At 43.4% G+C, this 23,871-nt stretch overlaps 1 protein-coding gene and 1 long non-coding RNA gene across 2 annotated transcripts in view; one reads left to right on the top strand and one right to left on the bottom strand.

Moving 5' to 3' along the window:
- UMPS (uridine monophosphate synthetase) overlaps positions 1-14,024 on the top strand; it is a 45,193-nt gene extending 31,169 nt beyond the window's left edge. Inside the window, exon 6 of the mRNA XM_036851833.1 lies at positions 13,496-14,024. Coding sequence (XP_036707728.1) covers positions 13,496-13,665 — 170 coding nt within the window. The 3' untranslated portion in view covers positions 13,666-14,024. The remainder of the gene's footprint in view (positions 1-13,495) is intronic.
- The window catches only part of LOC118894992, a 30,166-nt gene extending 7,664 nt beyond the window's left edge, over positions 1-22,502 (bottom strand). The window contains exon 1 of the long non-coding RNA XR_005019805.1: positions 22,101-22,502. This is a non-coding gene — a long non-coding RNA (uncharacterized LOC118894992). The remainder of the gene's footprint in view (positions 1-22,100) is intronic.
- Positions 22,503-23,871: the final 1,369 nt, after the last annotated feature.

Genomic DNA, 23,871 nt, shown 5'->3' with positions numbered 1-23,871 from the left:
GCAGCGAGTGGGGGCCACTCTTCATCGTGTATATTTCTTTTATGATAGGTTTAGTATTGCTGTATTTTTACTTTTTGCTTGTCTAAGAAATTCTCTCTCTCCTTCTATTCTAAATGATTGAATATATTTTGCCACTCCCTTCTTGGCCTGCAACGTTTCTGTAGAGAAAGCAGCTGATAGCCTTCTGGAGGTTTCCTTGTAATGAACTGTTTTTCTCTTGCTGCCTTTAGAATCCTCTCTTTAACTTTTGCCATTTTAATTATGTCTTGGTGTAGGTCTGTTTGGGTTCATCTTGTTGGGACCCTCTGTGCTTCCTATACCTGGATGTGTTTCCTTCTTTAGGTTTGGGAAGTTTGCAGCCATAATTTCTTCAAATACGTTTTTGATCCCTTTTCCTGCTGGTGAGGGGGCTCCCCGGGGTATGGGAGTCTTTCCTCTTTCACAGCTTCCTCCCAGGGGTGCAGGTCCTGTCCAGATTCCTTTCTATTTTTTTTTCTTTTGTCCTACCTGGTCATGTGGAGATTCTTTTTGTCCTTTCAGAAGTGTGAGGTCTTCTGCCAGCATTCAGTAGGATTCTGTGAGAATTGTTCCACATACAGATGTATTTTTTTGATGTATTTGTGGGAGAAGGTGAGCTTCTCATTTCTTCTCCACCATCTTGATTGCTCTGCTTTGGTTTTGAATGCGGAAGAAATAGTGGCCTGGAAACATTTTTCCTGAATTGGTTATTGTACAAGAAACCTTGCTTATCACAGGAATGGGAGTTTATTCTATCCCACTTTCCATCTCTTTCCTTCCTTAAGATTGGAACTGTGAACATCTGGTTCTCAGCAAAACAATTTAAGATGAAAACAACTCTGCTTCATCGAGTATGGAGAATGTTTTGTGTATGTGCTGCTGTGTTACGTTTCCATGTCTAGAGTTACCTTTTTACAACTCCACAGTGTATCCTAGTTACAGTTGGGCCATAATATGTTTAATCATTCCCCTGTTGATGCATTTGGACTTTTAACAAACTGAACATCCTTGTATATATTTTTGCATGTGTAGAGTTTTGGAATATTCTCCCACTAGGCTACAAACTCCTTGAGGATGAGAGCTCTTTCTGAAGAATGCATATCCTCTAGCACAGTACCCCCTGTGCATCATAAAGGTTCTGTAAATACTTATACAGATGTTGAAGGGATGGATAATATGCTGCATAGGAGCAGATGTAAGAGTTGGTGTTTCTGTGAGTGGAATGATAACACTGAGAACATAATGATTGAGACTATAGATTTGGTAAACCTTGTTTTTTTTTTAAAACCCTGAAATACTAGAACTGTTGGATACCTATCAACCTTGAAGAAGCTATTTATTTTATATAAATAATATAACCACACTTACAAAGAAAGATACTACCTTTTTGGGGTTTTGATTTCAATTAAGTACTCTAAACAAAAAACATTATAGCAGGTTAACCAAAGAAAAGTAGATGTTCCCCTGGGGTTAGGGAGGATTGGAGGTCTCTGTTCCATTTCTCAAGTTTCACATTACAGGTTTTATATACTACAGAGTAGGCCGCAGCAGAATGACTTGCCTATCTAAGGCTTTAGGATAGTTGCCTTAGTACTCTACAATTTTTAAACTCTACATTTGTGCTGAACATTATATGAATCAGGTAGATTTGTATTCCTGGCCCTTCCAGTATCTTTGGACAAGTCACTTCCCTTCTTTAGGCCTCGTTTTCTTGATCTGTAAAATGTGGGTAGTAACACTGTTGAACCTCATAGGGTTGCTGAGAGGCTTAATGAGATAATGTACGTAAAGCAACTTAGCACAATGTCTTGGCACAGAGTAAGCACTCTTTGCTTGGCAACTGTTGTTAATGTTCATTGGAAGCCTCCACAATCTTTGACTAGATAAGTACAGTTAGTTAGGATCTAAGCTCTTAGGGATTTTTAAAGCATCTTGGATTTGAAAGATAATAATAAGCCATTTATAGGAGGCTTCTGGAACAGCAGAATTTAAAAAGAAGGAAAAAGTGGGGTTCTGGTTCAAGATGGCAACATAGGAAGATCCTGAACTGACCTCCTCCCACAGACAAACTGAGTCTATAGCTATGTGTGGAACAATTTCCTCAGAAAGGCTGGCTGAGCACGTACTACACATCAGGCAAACAAGAAGAAAACCACATTGAAGTGGGTAGGAGAGGCTGGGGTGCAACCTCACTGCTAACCCCACCCCTGGTATGGAGACCCAGAATCAGGGTGGAACTCAAAACCCAGAGCTTCTCCCTGAGGAGGGAAGGGTTTGAACTACACATCAGGCATCATAACTAACTTTTAAGACCTGTACCTGAAAGACGAGCCCCCCAAAACATCTAGCTTTGAAAATCAATGGGACTTACTTATGTCCATGAGACCCGCAAGACAGTAGTGATCGGAGAAATGGCTCTTAAAAGGCTTGCAAGCTCAGACTCACCTGCCCCAGGGCCCAGCTCAGAGGGAGCCCGTGCTCAGACTTTAAGTAAAAAAGGCTCGTTTGCTAATATTAAAGAGTTGGCCTGAGGGGTAGGCATATACTTTAACACACATATCCAAGAGCTTGCTGGAACACCCTCCAGGGACAGAGACTGGTGGGCACAATCTTCACACTCTCCCTCTGCTTTGGCTGGCAGCAGCATCTCTTTCTCTTTTTTTTTTTAACTTTTTCCCACAGGTGCCATCTTTACACTCCCCCTCAGCTTTGCTACAGCCATTGGGCACATCTTCGCACTTTCCCTTTCCTCATCTCCTGGAAGGGAGCTTTTACACGTTGCTGGTGCCCTGATTTTTGCAGCTGCTGCCCAGGGAACACCCCTTGATTGCTTGGCCCTAAAGGCCAGGGGGAGCTTAGGTTCGGGACTAACAATTGAAGAGATAGATAGATAGTTCCTGGCAGGCTACCACCCCCAGGGCACTGCACAGACAGACAGCACACTGAAACACATCCCATCTTTCTGTGAAAGAGGCCTGTTTGCTTGTCCAGGAGCTTTGGCCTGAGGCTTCAGTTTTGGCAACCACCTGGGGCCTACAGAGCTGTTTTCAGGGAACGTAAGCTGATGGACACCATCTCTGCACTCTCCTTCTGCCTCACTACAGCTGTTATCTCCCAGAAAAGAATTTAGATACTCATCTGGGGACAGCAGAACTTATGCTTGCAGTCCCACAGGACTGTATGTATTTGCATACTTCAAAAGCTACTGCCAGAGTTGGAGACAAGATGGTGGAGTAGAAAGACTTGAGCTTACCTCCTCTCACAGAAACACCAAAATCACAACTGCTGAACAACCACTGGCAAAAAAAGACTTGAACCTACGAAAAAAGATGTTCTACACCCAAAGATAAAAAAGCCAAAACAAGACAGTATGACGGGGCACTTTTACCATATAATCAAATCCCTTACCTGCCGGGTGGGTGACCCACAAACTGGAAAATAATTATATCACAGAGGTTCTCCCACAGAAGTGAGAGTTCTGAGCCCCACATCAGGCTCCCCAGCCTGGGGGTCTAGCATCAGGAGAAGGAGCCCCCAGAGCATTTGGCTTTGAAGGCCAGTGGGGCTTGAGTGCAGCAGCTCCATAGGACTGGGGGAAACCGAGACTCCACTCTTGGAGGGCACACACAAGGTTTCACTTGCACTTGGACCCAGAGGAAAGCAGTGACTCCATAGAAGCCTGGGCCAGACCTACCTGCAGATCTTGGAGGGTCTCCTGGGGAGGTGAGGGTTGGCTGTGGCTCACTGTAGGGCAGGTACACTGGTGGCAGAGGCCCCAGGAAATATTCATCAGCATGAGCTTTCCCTGAGGTCACCATTTTGGTGAGGCCTGGCCCTACCCAACAGCCTGCAGGCTCCAGTGCTGGGACACCTCAGGCCAGACAACAAACAGGGTGGAAACATAGTTCCACCCATCAACAAGCAGGCTGCCTAAAGTCGTCCTGACCCCACAGCTGCCTGTAAATATAGCCCTTGAGATGGCCCTGCCCACCAGAGACAAGACCCAGCTCCATCCACCAGTGGGCAGGTACCAGTCCCTCCCATGAGGAAACCTGCACCAGCCCCTGGACCAACCTCACCCACCATGGGGCAGACACCAGAAGCAAGAACTACAATCCTGCAGCCTGAGGAATGGAGACCACAAACACAGAAAATTAGACAAAATGAGATGGCAGAGATGAAGGAACAAGATAAAACCCCAGAAGAACAACTAAGTGAAGTGGAGATACATAGGCAATCGTAATGATAGTAAAGATGATCCAAGATCTTGGAAAAAGAATGGAGGCACAGACTGATATAAGAAATGTTTAATAAAGAGCTAGGGGACTTCCCTGGTGGTCCAGTGGTTAAGATTCCATGCTTCCACTGCAGGGAGCATGGGTTTGATCCCTGGTTGGGAAACTAAGATCCTCACATGCTGCACAGTGTAGCCAAAAAAAAAGCTAGAAGCTTCAGAGAACAAACAGATGAACAATACAATAACTGAAATGAAGAATACACTAGAAGGAATCAATAGCAGAATAAATAGGGCAGTAGAACAAATAAGTGAGCTGGAAAACAGATTGGTGGAAATCACTATTGCAGAACAGAATGAAGAAAGAAAAATGATAGCACTGTTTACAATAGCCAGGACATGGAAGCAACCTAAATGTCCATCAACAGAGGAATGGATAAAGAAGATGTGGTACATATATACAATGGAATATTACTCAGCCATAAAAGGGAATGAAATTGGGTCATTTGTAGAGATGTGAATGGACCTAGAGAGTGTCATACAGAGTGAAGTAAATCAGAAAGAGAAAAATAAATATTAATGCATATATGTGGAATCTAGAAAAATGGTATACATGGCCTCATTTACAGAGCAGAAGTAGAGACACAGACGTAGAGAACAAATGTATGGATACCAAGGAGGAAAGCAGTGGGGTGTGAGGAATTGGGAGATTGGGATCAACACATATACACTATTGATACTATGTATAAAATAGACAACTGATGGGAATGTACTGTATAGCACAGGGAACTCAACTTAATGCACTGTGGTGTCCTAAATGGGAAGGAAATCCAAAAAGGAGGTGATACATGCATATGTGTGGCTGATTCATTTTGCTGTGCAATAGAAGCTAACAACAGTGTAAAGCAACTATACTCCAATAAAAATTAATAAAAAAAGAAAAATGAAATGAGGACAGAGACCTCTGGGACAACATTAAATGCACCAACATTCAGATTACAGGGGTCCCAGAAGGAGAAGAGAGAGAGAAAGGGCCTTAGAAAATATTTTAAGAGATAATGGCCAAAAACTTTCCTAACATGGGAAAGGAGACACTCAAGTCCAGGAAGCGCAGAGTCCCATATAGGATAAACCCAAGGAGGAACACACTGAGACACATATTAATCAAATCAACAAAGATTAAAGACAGAGATAATATTAAAAACAACAAATAACATACAAGGGAATCCCCACAAGGTTATCAGCTGATTTTTCAGCAGAAATTCTGCAGGCCAGAAGGGAATGGCATGATATATTTAAAGTGATAAAAGAGAAAAACCTGCAACCAAGAATACTCTACCCAGCAAGGCTTTTGTTCAGATTCGACAGAGAAATCAAAAGCTTTACAGACAAGCAAAAGCTAACAGTTTTCAGCACCATCAAAACAGCTTTACAGCAAATGCTAAAGGAACTTCTCTAGATGGAAAAGAAAAGGCCACAACTAGAAATAAGAAAATTACGAATGGGAAAGCTCACCAGTAAAGGTAAACATACAGTAAAGGTAGGAAATCATCCACACACAAATTTGATATCAAAATCAGCAATTGTGAGAGGAGGAGAGTACAAATGCAGGATATTGGAAATGCATTTGAAATTAAGAGACCAACAACTTAATCTTGTATATATATATAGACGACTATATAAAAACCTCATGGTAATTGCAAACCAAAAATACAGTAGATACACACACAAAACAGAAAAAGGAATCCAAACACAACACTAAAGATAGTCATCAAATCACAAGAGAACAAAAGAGGAAGGGAAGAAAAAAGACTTATAAAAACACATCCAGAACAATTAACAAAATGGCAATATGAACATACATATCAATAATTACCTTAAATGTAAATGGATTAAATGCTCCAACCAAAAGACATAGACTGGTTGAATGGATACAAAAACAAGACTTGTATATACGCTGTCTACAAGAGACCCACTTTTTTTTTTATTTTTGTGTGCATGTGTGTGTATTGATAGTTTATTCTTTTTTATTGCCAAGTGGTATTCCATGGTATGGATGTACCATCATTTGTTTAGAACATCTTGTTTTCAGTTTTTTGCTATTACAGATAAAGCTGCTATGAATAACTGTGTACAGGTTTTTGTGTGGAATAAATTTTCATTTCTGTGTCATAAATGCCCAGGAGTATGATTGCTGAGTTGTATGGCAAGTGTATATTTGGTTTTTAAAGAAACAGCTAAATTCTTTTACAAAGTTGCTGTATCATTTTATATTCCCACCAGCAATGTATGAGTGATTCAGTTTTTCCACAATCTCGCCAACACCTGGTATTTTTTTTTTAACATCTTTATTCAACATCTGGTATTATTGCTGTATTTTTCATTTTAGTTGTTCTAGTAGGTAGGTAGTGATATTTCTTCATGGTCTGCATTTTCCTAATGGTTAGTGATCCTAAACATCTTTTCATGTGCTTATTTGCCATTCGTATATTTGCTTTGGTGAGTTGTATGCTCAAATGTTTTTTAACTGGGTTGTTTTCTTTTTTTTTTCACTGGGGTATAGTTGTTTTACAGTGTTGTGTTAGTTTCTACTCTACAGCAAAGTGAAGTAGAATTCCCTGTGCTATACAGCGGGTTCTCATTAGTTATCTATTTTATACATATTAGTGTATATATGAAGAGACCCACTTTAAATATAGGGACACATACAGACTGAAAGTGAGGGGATGGAAAAAGGTATTCCATGCAAATGGAAATCAAAAGAAAACTGGAGTAGCAATACTCATATCAGACAAAATAGACTTTAAAATAAAGACTGTTATAAGAGACAAAGAAGGACACTACATAATGATCAAGGGATCAATCCAAGAAGATAGAACAATTGTAAATAAATATGCAACCAACATAAAGGCACCTCAATATATAAGGTTTCATCCATAAAAGAAATCAATAGTAACACAATAATAGTGGGAGACTTTAACACCCCACCTACATCAATGGACAGATCCTCCAGACAGAAAATCAATAAGGAAACACAGGCCTTAAATTACACATTAGACCAGATGGACTTAATTGATATTTATAGAACATTCCATCTGAAAGCAGCAGAATACACATTCTTCTCCAGTTCACAAGGAACATTCTCCAGGATAGATCACATCCTGGACCACAAAGCAAGCCTCAGTAAGTTTAAGAAAATTGAAATCATATCAAGCACCTTCAAGCATCTTCTCTGACCACAACATTATGAAATTAGAAATCAACTGCAAGGAAAAAAAACCTAAAAAACACAAGACATGTGGAGGTTAAACAGTATGTTACTGACCAACCAATGGATCACTGAAGAAATCAAAGAGGAAATCAAAAAATACCTAGAGACAAATGAAAACGAAAACACAACAATCTAAAACCTATGGGATGCAGCAAAAGCAGTTCAAAGAGGGAAGTTTATAGCAATACAATCTTACCTCAGGAAACAGAAATCTCAAACAACCTAACTTTATACCTAAAGCAACTAGAGAAAGAAGAACAAACAAAACCCAAAGTTAGTAGAAGGAAAGAAATCATAAAGATCAGAGCAGAAATAAATGAAATAGAGATGAAGAAAACAATAGAAAAGATCAATGAAACTAAAAGCTGGTTCTTTGAAAAGATAAACAAAATTGATAAACCTTTAGCCAGACTCATCAGGGAGAAAAAGGAGGTCTCAGATCAATAAAATTAGAAATGAAAAAGGAGAGGTTACAAAGGACACCACAGAAATACGAAGGATCATAAGAGACTACTACAGTCAACTATATGGCAATAAAATGGACAATCTAGAAGAAATGGACAAATTCTTAGAAAGGTACAAGCAGCCAAGAGTGAACCAGGAAGAAATAGAAAATATGAACAGACCAATCACAGGTACTGAAATTGAAACTGAGTAAAAAAGTTCCACCAAACAAAAGTCCATGACCAGATGGCTTCACAGTAGACTTCCATCAAATTTAGAGAAGAGTTATCACCTGTCCTTCTGCAACTCTTCCAAAAAATTGCAGAGGAAGGAACACTCCCAAGCTCATTCTATGAGGCCACCATCACCCTGATACCAAAATCAGACAAACATACCACAAAAAAAGAAAATTACAAGCCAGTATCACTGATGAACATAGATGCAAACATCCTCAACAAAATACTAGCAAACCGAATCCAACAATACATTAAAAGGATCGTACACCCTGATCAAGTGGGATTTATCCCATTGGATGCAGGGATTTTTCAGTATCCACAAATCAATCAGTGTGATACATCACATCAACAAATTGAAGAATAAAAACCATATGATCATCTCAATAGATGCAGAAGAAAACTTTTGACAAAATTCAACACCTGTTTATGATGAAGACTCTCTGGAACCTGGGCATAGAGGGAATCTACCTCAACATAATAAAGGCCATATATGACAAACCCACAGTGATGAAAAGCTGAAAGCATTTCCTCTAAGATCAGGAACAAGACAAGGATTTCTACTCTCACCACTGTTAATCAATATAGTTTTGGAAGTCCTAGCCATGGCAATCAGAGAATGAATCTAGGAGCTGACTGAGACCCTCCCCTTTGGGACACTGATAGGTCTTGGCATACCCTCGAGTACTCGGAGCTATTACAAATATAATAGGCTGCTTTGACAATCAAAAGATTTGAGAAACAACCAGGAGCTAGGGTAGGGCTGAATGACAAGTTTTATCTCATACATGAGGCTACTCCTTTAAGACTAGCTGAGACAGTTGTTTCATCTAATGCATAGAAACCAACCCAGAGTCAAGCAAAATGAAGAAACAAGAGGCATATGTTCCAAATGAAAGAACAAGATAAAAGCCTCAGGAAAAGACCTTAATGAAATGGAGATAAATAATTTACCCAATAAAGAGTTCAAAGTAATGGTCATAAAGATGCTCCCGAACTCAACTTCAACAGAGATGGAAAATATATGTATTAAATAGTCACAGAGCTGAGGAATACAATAACATAACTGAAAAATACACTAGAGGGGTTCAGACTAGATGAAGCAGACTAGATGAAGCAAAGAAAGGAACCTGAAGACAAGGCAGTGGAACTTACCCAATCAGGACAGCAAAACCAAAAAATAATGAAAAAAAGTGAAGATAGCTTAATGGACACATCTAGCAGACTGACATTCTCATTATAGGAGTCCCAAAAGAAGAGAGAGAAAGGAATAGAAAACTTGATGAAATAATGGGTGAAAATTTCCCTACCCTAGGGAAGGAAACAGACATCCAGCTGCAGAAAGCCCAGAGTGTTCCAAATGAGATGAACCCAAAGAGACCCTCATCAAGACACATTATAATTAAAACACCAAAAGCTAAATACAAGGAGAGAATCTTAAAAGCAGCAAAAGAAAAACAACTTGTTATGTACAAGGAAACCCCCATGAGACTATCAGCAGATTTTTCAGCAGAAACTTTCCAGGCCAGAAAGTAGTGGCATGATAATATACAGTGCTGAAGGGGAAAAAAAACTTGCAACAAAGAACTCTACCCAGTAGAGTTATTCAGAATTGAAGGAGAGAATTTTCCAGATTAGCAAATCTAAAGGAGTTCATCATCATTAAACCAGCCTTACAAGAAATGTTAAAGGACTTCTTTAAGCTGAAAAGAAAGGGTGCTAATTAGTAACAAGAAAACATAGGAAAGAATAAACTTCACTGAAAAAGGTAGTGGATCAACCACTTAAAAGGTTAAGAGACAAAAGTAGTAAAAATAATTATAACTATAATAATTAAAGGACATACAAGATAAAAAGATGTTAAAATGTGACATCAAAAATATAAAACCTTGTGGAGGGAGTTAAAATGTAGAGCTTTAGAATGCAATCAAACTTAAGTTGTTATCAACTTAAAATAGACTGTTATGGATACAAGTTGTCATATGTAAGCCACATGGTAACCACAAAGCACAATTCTGTAGTAGACACACAGAAGATGAAGAGAAAGGAATCTAAGCATACCACTAAAGAAAGTCATCATAGCACAATGGAAGAAAACAGAAGGAGGAAGAGAGACTCAATAGATGCAGAAAAAGCATTTGACAAAATTCAACATCCATTTATGATAAAGACTCTTAACAAAGTGGGTATAGAGAGAACTTACCTCAACCTAATCAGGACCACAGCTAACATCATACTGAAAAAGCTGAAAGCTTTTCCTCTGAGATCAGAAACAAAACAACAATGCCCACTTTTGCCACTTCTATTCACGTTAGTGGTTGGAGAGCCCAGCCAGAGCAGTTACTCAAGAAAAAGAAACAAAAAGCATCCATATTGGAAAGGAAGTAGTAAAACTGTCACTATTTGTAGATGACATATTATTATATATAGGAAACCCTACAGACTGAAAAAAACTGTTAGAACTAATACACAAATTCAGTTAAGTTACAGGATACAAAGTCAAAGATCTGTTGCATTTTTATACACTAACAAACAATCAGACAGAAAGAGAAATTAAGAAAACAATCCCATTTACAACTGCAACAAAAAGAATGAAATACCTACAAATAAATTTAACCAAGGAGCTGAAAAACATGTACACTAAAAACTATAAAGGACATTTATGAACAAAATTGAAGACAAAGATAAATGGAGGGCTTCCCTGGTGGCGCAGTGGTTGGGAGTCTGCCTGCCAATGCGGGGGACACGGGTTCGAGCCCTGGTCTGGGAAGATCCCACATGCCACGGAGCGGCTAGGCCCGTGAGCCACAATTACTGAGCCTGCGCGTCTGGAGCCTGTGCTCCGCAACAAGAGAGGCCGCGATAGTGAGAGGCCCGCACCCCGCGATGAAGAGTGGCCGCCACTTGCCGCAACTGGAGAAAGCCCTTGCACAGAAACGAAGACCCAACACAGCCAAAAATAAATAAATAAATAAAATTTTAAAAAAGATAAATGGAAAGATATTTCATGCTCATATACTGGAAGAATTAATACTGTAAAGATGTCCAAATTACCCAAAGCAATCTACAGATTCAGTGCAATCCCTATTAACATTCCAATGGCACTTTTCACAGAAATAGAGCAAAAAATCCTAAAATTTCTTTGGAAACACAAAAGACGCCAAATAGCCAAAGCAGTCTGGAGAAAGAACAACAAAACTGGAGGCAGCACACTCCCTGATTTCAAATTATATTACAAAACTATAGTAGTCAAAACAATATGGTATTTGCATAAAAACAGACACATAGATCAATGGAACAGAATAGAGAGCCCCAAAATTAACCCACACATATATGGTCAGTTAATTTTTGACAAAAGAGCCAAGAATATACAATGGAGATAGGACAGTCTCTTCAATAAAATGGTGCTGGGAAAACTGGTTAGCCACATGCAAAAGAATGAAACTGGACCACTATCTTACACCATACACAAAAATTAATCCAAAATGGATTAAAGATGTGAATGTAAGATCTGAAACCATAAAATTACTAGAATAAAACATAGGTGGTAATCTGCTTGACATAGGTCTTGGCAATGATTTTTAAAAATCTGATTCCAAAACAACAAAAGCAAAAATAAACAAGTGGGACTTCATCAAACTAAAAAGCTTCCACACAGCAAAGGAAACCATCAACAAAATAAAAAGGCAACTTACTGAATGATAGAAGATATTTGCAAATCATATGTCTGATAAGGGGTTAGTATCCAAATATAAAGAACTCATGCAGCTCAATAACAACGACAACAAAAAATCAGATTAAAAAATTGGCAAAGGATCTGAATAGACATTTTTCCAAAGAATATGTGCAAATGGCCAACAAGCATATGAAAAGATGTTCAACATTGCTAATCATCAGGGAAATGCAAAACAAAACCACAATGAGATACCACCTCCCACCTGTTAGAATGGCTATTATCAAAACTTTTCCTGTATGATCAAACAAAACAAGGATGCCCACTATCAAAAGACAAGAAATAGCAAGTGTTGGCGAGGATGTGGAGAAAAGGGAACCCTTGTGCACTGTTGGTGAGAATGTAAATTGGTGCAGCTCCTATGGAAAATAGTATGAAGTTTCCTCAAAAAATTAAAAATAGAACTGCCATCTGATCCAGCAATTTCATTTCTGGGTATTTATCCAAAGAAAACGAAAACACTAACTTGAAGATATATCTGCACCCCCATGTTCGTTGCAGCATTATTTACAATAGCCAAGATATGGAAACGACCTAAGTGATGGATGAGTGGATAGAGAAGATGTTGTGTATATATACAATGGAATATTACTCTTAAAAAAATGAAACCTTACCGTTTGTGACAATATGGATGGATGCCCTTGAGGGTATTATGCTAAGTGAAATAAGTCAGAGAAAGACAAATACTATATGATTGCACATATGTGTAACCTAAAATCAACAGAAAACAGATTAGATATTCCCAGAGTTGTGGGGTAGGGGTGGATGGAATGGGTGAAGGGAGTCAAAGGGTACAAACTTCCAGTTGTAGAGTAAGTCCACAAGGATGTAATGTACAGTATGCCAACTTTGTTAATAAAACTATATAGCTTATTTGAAAATTGCTGAAAGAGTAGATCTTAAAAGTTCTCATCACAAGAAAAAAAAGTTTTGTGACTATGTAAGGTGAGGGATGTTAACTAGACTTATTGTGATGATCAGTTTATAATGTATCCAAATCATGATATACACCTGAAACTAATGTTACATGTCAGTTACACCTCAATAAAAATTTTTTTAAAAAAAGAACAAAGAAGCCAGAATTAAGAATTAGGGTTTGTAGGTAATCTAAGCACTTGGCGGGGCTGAGGGGAAAGGCTGCCTCACACATGTGGTCAGGTTAGATGCCTTGCGAGGACTTTCCCAACAGCATGTCACAGTGCTTCTGCGATGTACACTACAATTGTCTTCAATTGTGAGGCAGTTTTTATCGTATTTTATTTGCTACTGAACCTTTTTTGGCAACATAAGAAATTTATTTCTTTGTTTTTTGATGCTGTTAAAGTATAAATGCTCTAAAATTAGACATTTAGAAGGGATTGGTTAGTATCTATCCCCACTGTGGAGGTCTCTGGCCAATCCAAGGAGTCCCTTCACCTGCTTTTATTCACTTGCTGTGTAGAAGGGGCGTGGTGAACAAGAGCATATTTTTATTTAAAGCAGGTTAGACACTTTTCAGAAAAGTCATATGACAGGTTTTCTGACTTACTGTATTAATTAAACAAACTTTTGTGGTTTTGTAGGTGATAATCTTGGCCAGCAATACAACAGCCCACAAGAAGTGATTGGCAAACGAGGTTCTGATATCATCATTGTGGGCCGGGGCATAACAACATCAGCTAATCGTCTGCAAGCAGCCGAAATGTACAGAAAAGCTGCTTGGGAAGCTTATTTGAGTAGACTTGCTGTTTGAGTGTCTTGGATACATTTTTGTGAAGGCCTTGAAGATACATGGTCTCCTGAGATGCCACTGGCTTGAAATAATAAACAGCCTTTAATACTGCTTGGATTCTTCCACGGGTCCTGTGTGGAATGACTTCTGGAGTTACCACGGCACACAGGAAATATTCTGTGACTTATAATCACTGCAGTGTCACTATAATCAGTTCATTTTCAAGCTTTCTTTTATTGAGACTGATGTTGGTTAGGCAATCACAGCCCTGTCCTGTTAGAATCTTCCACATTTGAGGAAGTCCCCCATCTCTAGATCAGACTTTCTGATTCTTTGAATTGCCGTGAGACAGAAATTTTAGGTCATGAAGAGGCTAAAACCAGTAGAGCATTTCTTGTGTCCTTTATTCTGTGCCTAATGTGGTACCCTAATAATATTTACATATTAGCTGTCCTCCTCCTCCTCTTCTGCTTAAAAGTAATAGTCCAGGTGTCCAAATGGTGCTGCTTCCCCGCACTGCCGTTGCTCACTCACCGGAGCGGGCCCGGTGGGAAACAGGAGATGACTGACTGTAGCTGAGCCCCTGAAGCCAATATCAGGCTTTCATGTCAACATGGAGAGGACTTCTGACTCAGTTCTTCCCCGGGGCAGCAGTTTAAACCTGTGCTGAACCCCAGTCGCTGATTCCTTTTGCCTTATTTCTATTACAGATGGACCAGCTGCTCCTTCATTTATTTAAAAAGACAGCAGCGTCAAGAGGTCTAAGCTTTCATTTGGAGGTTTGCTTGAGTATCCTGCATGATTGTCCCAAACGCCATTGACAGAGAGGGATGTCAGCCTTCACATTTAGAAATGAAGAGAAAGGAGCCCAGCAACAGGGCTGAAGTTTTTGGGTCTCCACTGCGGTGGGGCTGGACACTTCACGCGTGTGGCAGTTAGGCAGCCTCTCACTCTGGTCCCCAGTGCACTTTCTCCTAGAAATTCTTCTGAGTTTCTGGACGATCCCCGTGCTCTGATACTGACACAGATTTTCTCCATTTTTATATTTCTTTGGTCTGTTCAGGAAGCATCTTAGAGGGAGGGGAGTGACGGGTGTGGGCTCAGGTGATCATTTTGAAATGGCCCGGCTGCACATTCAAGGCCCTGGGGTTCTAGAGCAGGGCCAGGTGGCAGTTGCATCTGAAGGCTCTCAGTTCTGATTCCACCAGCACACTCCCAATCTGCCGTTCTCATCTCGATCATGCCTACAAGCAGTGGCAGGTGTCAGAGGACACTTGCCATTTCCTCAGGATGACAGCTGTTCCCATCTCTGACTGCCCCACTCTTCAGCTTTCGTGAGTCAGATAGAAGCCTGTTAGGTCAACTCGGGTGCTTATCTTGGAGTCTACACTTAGCAGCTTCTGCTCTGAAGTCCAGTTGAGCTTCGGGTCTCATTGCTGCAGCTCCAGAGAAGTTCCCTCTGGGAAAGGCAAATTATCACGGAATAAGGCTGGAAGGAAATGGAAGAGGTGTGGCCTAGGGGCTACTCTGGAGGAGCTGAAAGTTAGGAAGAGGTGAAATTTTTTCTACTAAGAACTTAACGGGAATTTCTTGGATATGTTAAAAGTCTTGGTGACCTCAAGGCCGAGAGACCTTTGCAGTAATGTGTTGAGGTCTCAAGTGCCCACTTAATGGACTCACTGGTTCTCACACTTCAGCATGCATCAGAATCACCTGGAGTCTCGTTAAATCAGGTGTTGGCCCAGCTCCAGCGTCAACTCTGGGTAGTTCTAGGATAGGACATGAAAGTTTGCATTTCTAACGAGTTCTCAGGCAATGCTAATGCTGCTGGTACAGGGGCCACACTTAGAGCATCACTACCCTGGTTAGTCACATTTTTCTTCTGCAATGAAATGGTCTTGGGGTCTCTTTCTCCTGCTGAGAACAGGAGAAAAGTCCTGCCATAAGCAGTTCTGTTACTGAAGCTCACTCAGGGCCCCTTCTGGGTAACTTGAAGGGAAATCAGAGGAGCATCAGAGAATCACCTGGGCCCCACCATCAGAGATTGTTTCAGCAGATTTGAGGCGAGGCCTGGAAATCTGCATTTCAACAGGTACTTCAGCTTATTTTGATGTTTCTTGAGACTAAGCCCAGCGCAGACAGTCTGGAGTCATAAAACTTTGGAGCACAAATTGATTGAGACAAGACAAAGAAGAACTTGGCTGTCTAGGACCTATGAGGGGACTATTCAGCATAGAAGCATTTTAGAGGCATTTAATAGTTTAGCCCTTTCTCAGTCAAGAAATATTTACAGAGCATGAGCTCTGAGCTTACAACACCGGCCCTAGTGAAGAAAATGGGAACAGTCTTCACAGGGTGCCCAGAACAACATCTGTAAGACTAATGGGAGTGGAGAATATCAATACTGGCCTCTTCCAGTACTCTGGGTGTTTAGTAGAGCATAAGCCGGTCAATTTGTAGTGCCGCAGGAACCTAAGAAACCTGGTCCGCTCTCCTTACTTTAAAGCTACAGAAGTACAGACCCTGAAAAGTAAAGGGATCAGCTCATAACCAGCTTGTGACAGGCCACACAGGCCTGGGGTCTCAGACCCAGCTCATCCTCACTCATGGTGATGTGGACTGTCTACGGTCTCTGGAAAAGGGCGCTGGAGGGTGAGGATGGCAGCCCGGGGACACGCAACACCCACTCACCCACCTCTCCTGAACACAGTGCTGCTGGGTCCATGTCGGCAAGGCCCAGAAGCACCGCTGTAGGCTTTGCCAGGATCTCCAAAGAAGAGAACAGTTACAGGGTATCATCTCCTTTGAGGTGGGTGGACACAAGGAGCAAGAGTGCGGAGGCTCAGGACTAGGGCGCGTGCACACTCTGTGTGTGTGTGTGTGCGCGCGCACGCACGTGTGTGTGTACACATCAGAGGGCCAACTAGATGTTTCTGCCGCGAGAGGAGCTGAGGTTTCTGACAGCCCATCTTGGTCAGTGCACTGCTGGCCCATAGATGCAGTCTGTGGTCTCCTACCAACCATGGGTTTGCTGCTACGTGCCAGGGGTGGGCAAAAGAAAGAAAACACCTGAGGAAATCCAGCAACCAGGTGAGGAAAGCAAAGAAAACCACCTGTAACAGGTGTTAGCTCCAAGAGAGCAGGGATTTCATCTTGTGTTCCGTGCAGTATCTCTGCACCTGGAACGGGCCCAGCAAATGTTTCTGAATGAATGCAAGCATAGGTGCCTTCTGGTGAAGGGCAACTGCCACAGGAAGCAGACCCGCTTCACAGTAACAAAAACAAGATGACAGTTTGTGTGTGTTGGGGGGAGGGGGGACTAAAATGAAAATTTTCGTTTTGAATGTGAAAATGTGATGGAAAAATTTCAAGATGGGATGATTATATTGAGAACTACACCTGTGGGCAGGTAGATCAGGTGGAAGAAATACCAAAATTCAAAACAAAGGGACAAAGAAATGGAAATAATGAGGGAGTAGATGAGAGGCTTACAGAACAGATTCATGAATGTAAAGAGGAAAAGATAATGGGAGGACAGGAAATATTTACAGAAATAACTGAGGAAATTTTCCCCAGTTTGAAAAAATACTTGAGTCTGTAGAAGCAAAGGGCCCAGTGAGTTCTAGGCAGGTGTTGTGGACAAAGGCATACACCTGGGCACATCCTGTCAAAATTACTGAACTTCAAAGATGGGAAATTTTACCAACATCTAGAGGAATAAAATACTTGGAAAGTGAAAAGAATCCAACTAGTAGCAGACTGTCATCTGTAACACTGGAAGCTTGGAGACAGGTAGTGACATGCACAGGCCCTGAGAAAGGCCGGTCACAACCAGGAATGCTGAGCCCAGCCATGTGACCCGCTGCCGGGCTGCAGGAGCCTGGTGTGAGCGTTCACGGCGCACCTCAGTGCTCTGACTCACATCGACACCAGTGAGTGAGAGGCACTGAGCACGTGCCTCTGAAAAGGCTCCTTGGGGGAGGCCGGGAGTGCACAGGCAGAGCGGGGGTATCTGGCCAATAAAAATGGGACCTGTCAGTCGCTGAAGCAGTGACTGTATCCCAGAATCTTAGGAAACTGATTTTGGAAGCTCCTTAGAGATCATCTAATCTGATCAGCCCATTTCACAGAAGAAATTGAGTCCCACTGGGAAATGATTCACGCAAGGTTACAGAAGAGCCAATTACAGGCAGAGTAAGGACTAGAATCCCTGTCGTTACCCTCAGATTTGGTATTTTTGTTATTACACTTTTTATCCCGTTTCTGTAAGGTAGATACATTCAACTTCGTCCCCCTTTCTATCGACATGCAGATACACACTATACATATAATATTCTTTCACCATTTAATCAAGTATTTACTGAACACAGAGAGTGAACCTGACATACATCGTCCCAGTCATTACAGAACTTAGTTTCCAAACTAAACTTTCAAAAGGACTTCCATACCATCCTAAGAGACCGCAGCCAGTCTTTCCTTCCCCATCAGTCACAGCTTCATTGCTACCAGGATTCAATAGAAAGGACCAAAACAAGTGGCAATTCTGTTAACGTCCCCATCCTTCCCTCCTCCCTGAATCCATACACTTTGCCTTACGACTCAGCAGTTCCTCCCATTTGAGGTGGAGAGCATTTCCACAACCCACTGATGTTGGACTCAGCTGTGTAGGTTTCTCTGGCCAATGGAATGTGGGGGGAGGGGACGGGGTCCCAGTTCCGAGTCTAGACTTGTGTTTCTGCCACCACGAGAAGAGCATGCCCTGATTAGCCCACATGTCCCAGGAGAATAAGAGTGGAGCAGAGCCCACACCAGCCTTCCGCAGCTTGATGCCCGGGGGCCCCACCTGGTCCGCGAGCCTGTGAGCATGGCAATCAGTGCTCATCACTGGACGCCATGGGATTCGGGGTGGGGGGCTGTGCAGCAGTAGCTAACTAACAGTTACAGTGTGCTGCGGTGCCCCACGTCTAGCCCTGGTCACCGGGAGGACAAAAGTTGACTCCACCAAGACTCAGCCTTCCCCGCCTTCACCTGCGGCTGCTTTCAGAGATCTCTCCAAAAGAAACAGCCACTGGGCTCTTGTGGGAATGCTGTGCTTCAGTAGTGAGCCCACTGTCAGCCAGTGGGTAACCATGGACTCTGCAGTTTGCTTCCTCCGCCCCTTAGCAGATGGACGTGATACGTGTCGTCAGCGCCCCTGGCTGACTGAGCATGGGCTAAGAGGACCAGTGGGGCAAGGATACCAAAACATGTTTTTTGAAGGAATCTGGTCTTTTTTTAAAAAGGGGGGATGGGAATCAGGACTCCTTAGGGTTCTTTATTTTATAGTTAATGCTGTCTTTATTAAATGCTGTTTTATTTTGGATTATAGGACATAGGATGCTATATCTTTTTTTAGATCCTAGGACCTTTAAAGTTTGTAATCTGGCTTTGAATGAATTTTTTTTTTTTTTTTTCTTCTCTGCAATCTGTTTTCTCCATAGCCCTTCCAAGCCCACACTTGGCCTTTGTGCCTCAGGAAAGGGATGCCACAATGGAAACACAAAGAGAAACAAAACTGAATATTTTTTAACTTTTAAAGTTCAAGGTCTTGACATAAGGACTGCTTTGGAAGAACGTTTGCCTCTCTCCTTCCCACCAAGGGAGCAGGGGAGGAGTGTTCCTCTGGCCTGGGGAGAGGAACAGAAGGTGGAGGGGTGGACACAGTCAGATCCTGGGCTGGGCTGTGGTACAGAATCCCCACCCCAGGCAGGGAGGGAGGGAGGAAAAAAGAGGCACAGACAGCAGAGGAGCTCTGGGCCTCGCTTTTCTAGGAGGAGCCCAGGAGAGCAGTGACGCCAGGAAACCCACCCCAGCACGGAGCGTGGCAGTGGACGTGGAGGCCGCGTGTGGTTGAGGCAGAGCCTGAGGCAGCCTGAGCTTCTGCGGCTCCGTGTAACATGAGGGAGGAGCTGCATTTCCCTGCAAAGGGCATGGGAGTTAGCTGAGAAACAGATCTGGTGGGCCTGAAGGCTCTCCCCCCACCATGTAGGGACATTTCAGCAGAAAGCGGTCCTGCTGAGGACAGTGACGTCTGAGCGGGTGCCGTGTGCGCAGGCAGCTCTGTGGGCCTGCCTCCAGTGTCCTGCTGCTGCACTTAGCCCGCAGCGTGGGGCGCAGGGGACCCTGAAACGACTGTGATTAACAAGACACTGTCCCTCTTTACCTAGTAACTTTGTTTTCTGTCAGCACTTGAATAGAGATGGTGATGTTAAAAAAAATAATGAAAATGGTTTTTGCACACCCGGATGACGGCCTGAAGGGTCTTATCCACCTCACAGAACTTGGTCAGGGAGAAACGGCCTCCTCAGTCTCCCATCTCCTTCCCCCGCTTACGCTTTTCTCTTCCGCCCTCACCCCGCCACCTTGCTGCCCTCAGACCCCCCCAAACCCGGGTGGTCTACTCTTGGGCTGTAGCATCCCCTCTTCCTCCCTCCTGTTGCCTTCTTCCCCTTTTAAACTCCAGGTCCATGCGACAGGGGACGTCTCCCAACTCAGGTCGAGCCTACAGTCCCCGAGGCTTGAGCAGGAATGAGCCCTCAGGGGCAGCTCAGCAGGCGGACAGCAAGGCAGCCCCGGCCTCCCGTCTCTCCTGGGGCCTCTGCCCAGCTCTCCCCTCCCACCCACGTGGGACCCTCCCATGGGTGCAACCCACAACCCTCAGTTGTGGTGGGTTCTGTTCAGTGTAGGTTTTAAAATATTGTTTTATGGTCACAGGCCAGGATGTGAATGCCAACCATCACACACAACCGCTCATACAAATATTCCATTCCCGCATGGCTGGCTGGACCAGCAGGGAAGTGAGCCACAAACCAGTGCCCGCACCAACCCCTGGGCACCTCATGGAAGACAGTCTTTAAAGTGTTGAACTTTTATGCCAGGAATCGTGAAATGCGTGTCAGTTGTCATCTTCCGTCATTTTTTTCCCCCTCACTTTTTAAATAGAAAAGTTCCTTGAACTGTACCTGGACTTTCAGTCACCACGCATATACCAGAGACTGCTCATAAGGTGAGGACAAGAGAAAAAGATGCAGGGAAGGAGGAGGGGAAGAGACGTTTTATAATCCCTCCATCTGCACGTAGAGGTACTTCGTTTAATTTCAGTAGAGATGTGTGCCTCCAAGGCAGAAATTCAGATGACTCTCTAGTCATAGCGCAGAGTTCTGAGATAAGAAACGACAGTCTTGCTTTTCCCAGGGGGTGCGACACAGAGGAAAGAGCGTCGAACTAGAGTAGGGATCCCTGAGCTGGGGCCTCACTTGCCAACCTTCTCTCCAAGGGGGGGACCGATCTCAATCTCCTCCTTAGTAAGATGGGGAAACACCTCCCCTGAGTACCATGTGGGCCTACCGTGAGGGTCAAACGAAGAGAGGCTGCTTTTGTCTCAGGCGTTTGATAGTCTGTGCAGGTAGGACCAATGAAGCTGTAATTGGCGAGCCTTCCAGGGGGTTTCTGAAGTCAAACTAAGATGGTAAATGGTAACCAGCTGCCCTAATAGGCCCAGGCCTTGTAATATGTTCCCTGTTTACACACGTTATTAGCCTTATTCTGACAAGGGGTCTGTAGCGTTCACTAGAACACTGAAAGTGTCACCGACATGAAGTGGTTAAGAACTCCTATCCTAGAAGGTCACCACCTCGGCGCGTGACCCTATGGTTACTTACAGTTTAGAGCTTGCCTTTTTGCAAGAATTTGAGGCCACTTAAAATGAAGACACTATGCAGCAGAACATTCGTCAGAAGGCTCAGAAAGCGTGTGTGGAGGGGGAGGCAGGGCGAGGAGGGGGGGCAGCGGAGGGGGCGGGATTCAGTGGAGAGGATGGGGATCCCAATAAGAACTGGAGGTAGGTTCCATTTCCTGGCATTTAGTTCCCAGCCTCCTGACAATCAAGACACCAAAACAGACCAGATTATACAAGTCCCACGCTATGACAAAAGGAAGCATCGAACGTCCCAGCACTGAACTCCGGAGAAACCAGTTGGATACGAAGACCATCTATCTCACTGTGACACATCACCCAACCCATCCTGGAGGCGGCTCTGTCAGCCGGGGCCAGCCGGGCGGTGACCATCCCTCGCAAAGCTGCAAGATCGGCAGGAGGAGCCACGGGGGCTGAGAAGAACGAGCTCTCCCTTCCCAGCACCACCACCTGCTCAACCGTCTCTCTCACTCTCCTGCCTCCACTTACATCCTCTCCCGAGGGTCAGAATGGCGCCCCGTCCTGCCTGAGAAGTCTGGAACCCCTCAGCTGGGTGAGGACAGAAGCTGGGGGGAGGGAGAGACCTAGCCAAGCCTCCTCAGCCCCCCACCAGGACGAGAGGGACGGGCGCGCCACATTCACGGGCACACTGACAGCCACGGATGGACAAGCTCCCAAGCGGGTCCCACACGTCCGCAAGGGATGCCTCAGAGGCTCTTACCTCCTCCTGAGTTTCCTCCACGCTGCTGCCCTCCTCCTCTGCTCCACTGCCCCGTCCCAGCCAGGCGCAAAAGGGCTGCGGAAGCTGAGTCCACCAGGCTGCCCTTCTCAGAAGCGACAGGAGCCCCGCACGCCTGCCGAGAGCTCTCCACTGAGGGAGGAGCTTTTCAGTTAAGAGATGTCACGTGAACAGAGAAAAGGACCGCCTCTCCTCCCCTCTGATCTTCCCATCTGTTTGCTGTTACCTGAAATTCACCCCAAGAGTTTCATGATAATCAACTCCAGCTTTGATCTTAATTAAGCAAATTTAAAAAAACATGTCTCCAAGAAGAGGCAGCTGTTAGTTACTTTAGTTTGTCTAATTACTAGTCAACCAAGTGGAATGAGAATCCCCAGCTCTCTTTAAAAGAGTGACAGCATAATCCTGATTTGGTTAAAATTACACACATATGCACAGAAAAAAAGACCAAGACGTAGTCCCCAAAAAGGGCAAGAGTCGTTACCTCTGTGTGGTGTGATTATAAAAGATTTTTGATTTCTTTATGATCTCTTTATTGTCCATCTTTTCCATGTACTACTTTTGCATTAGAAAAGTAAATTGTTAAAAAATCAATCAGTAAAAATAAGTACCATTTGGAAATCTGTATTAAATCAATGTAGATTGATTTTAAAGGTAAATAGTCCCTCCCCACTCTTCCTTTCCAACAAACAAGCGCATTACTGATCATCTTTCCAAACAGATACGAGTAAAGAATTTTCCAGAGACCACCAGGTGCTCCTTGCAGGGGTCCCTGCGGCCACACAACGAGGCTCACTCCCATCTGTGTGCTTCCACAGCCCAGCAACGACAGAAAACGCCTATCAGCCCTCGGTTTGAGAGAGCTTTGCAACCCACCTGCTCTGTTACCTGTGTTAACTGGGGGCGGTGAGGGCATGGCCAAATCACCAGAGGATAGAAGTAAGGGAACCACACCCTGGGTCAGAATCTCAGGAGTCAGGTCTCCGAACAGCTGTTCCCAGAGCTTCCAGCAGGGGGCAGCAGGGCATTGTCAGCGACAGCTCTGTCAACAGCCATCTGGTGTCACCGAGGAAATAGCCCTAACTTCCACATCCGGTGGAAGCCTGGAGCAACTCATCCTTTCTGTCTGTGGCTCAAGAACGCTGTGCCCTTACAGACCTGCCTGATGGAAAATGAGACTTCGAACAAGTAAATGATGTGTCTCCAGGAAACCCACAATCAAACAAAAGAGAAACCCAAAGTTTCTTCTGAAATCATATTTTTCTCAGTTTAGAAAAGTCTCAAAACCACCATGTGTCTATTTTGTATATTTATCTATATTTGGCTTTATTCCAAAAAGGATTTAAGGCAGCTTCACCAGGTCACAAGGTCTCTGTTTCATCCTAATTACACAGGACAAAGGAAACACAGAATCTGTTCATATTTGCCCCAGGTAATAAATAGGCTGTTTACTGATAGGCATTTGTCTTAGTGTTTGCCAAAATGAAGTAAAGGGAACTTGGTCCAAGGCTGAGAACAGATGAATCTGGGATGAAAGCCCAATAGCCTTGAAGTGATGCCAGCAGCAGCAAAGTGATTAGTGAAAGAGACTTTACAAAAAGGAGCAGGTAGCAGGAGGCCGGCACTGCACCTGAGACCTGGCTCTTTGTACCAGCTTGTCATTAGTTAGCCTTGTGACACGTCGGAAAGCCAATGCCCCTCTCTAGCAATCTGTTTCCTCTTCTGTAAACGAGGGATTCCTATTCCCAGATAA

Source organism: Balaenoptera musculus, chromosome 4, assembly GCF_009873245.2.
Source record: "Balaenoptera musculus isolate JJ_BM4_2016_0621 chromosome 4, mBalMus1.pri.v3, whole genome shotgun sequence".
Lineage (NCBI taxonomy): Eukaryota > Metazoa > Chordata > Mammalia > Artiodactyla > Balaenopteridae > Balaenoptera > Balaenoptera musculus.
The sequence above is the reverse complement of the archived record's forward strand: the minus strand, read 5'-3'. Positions and strand labels throughout refer to the sequence as shown.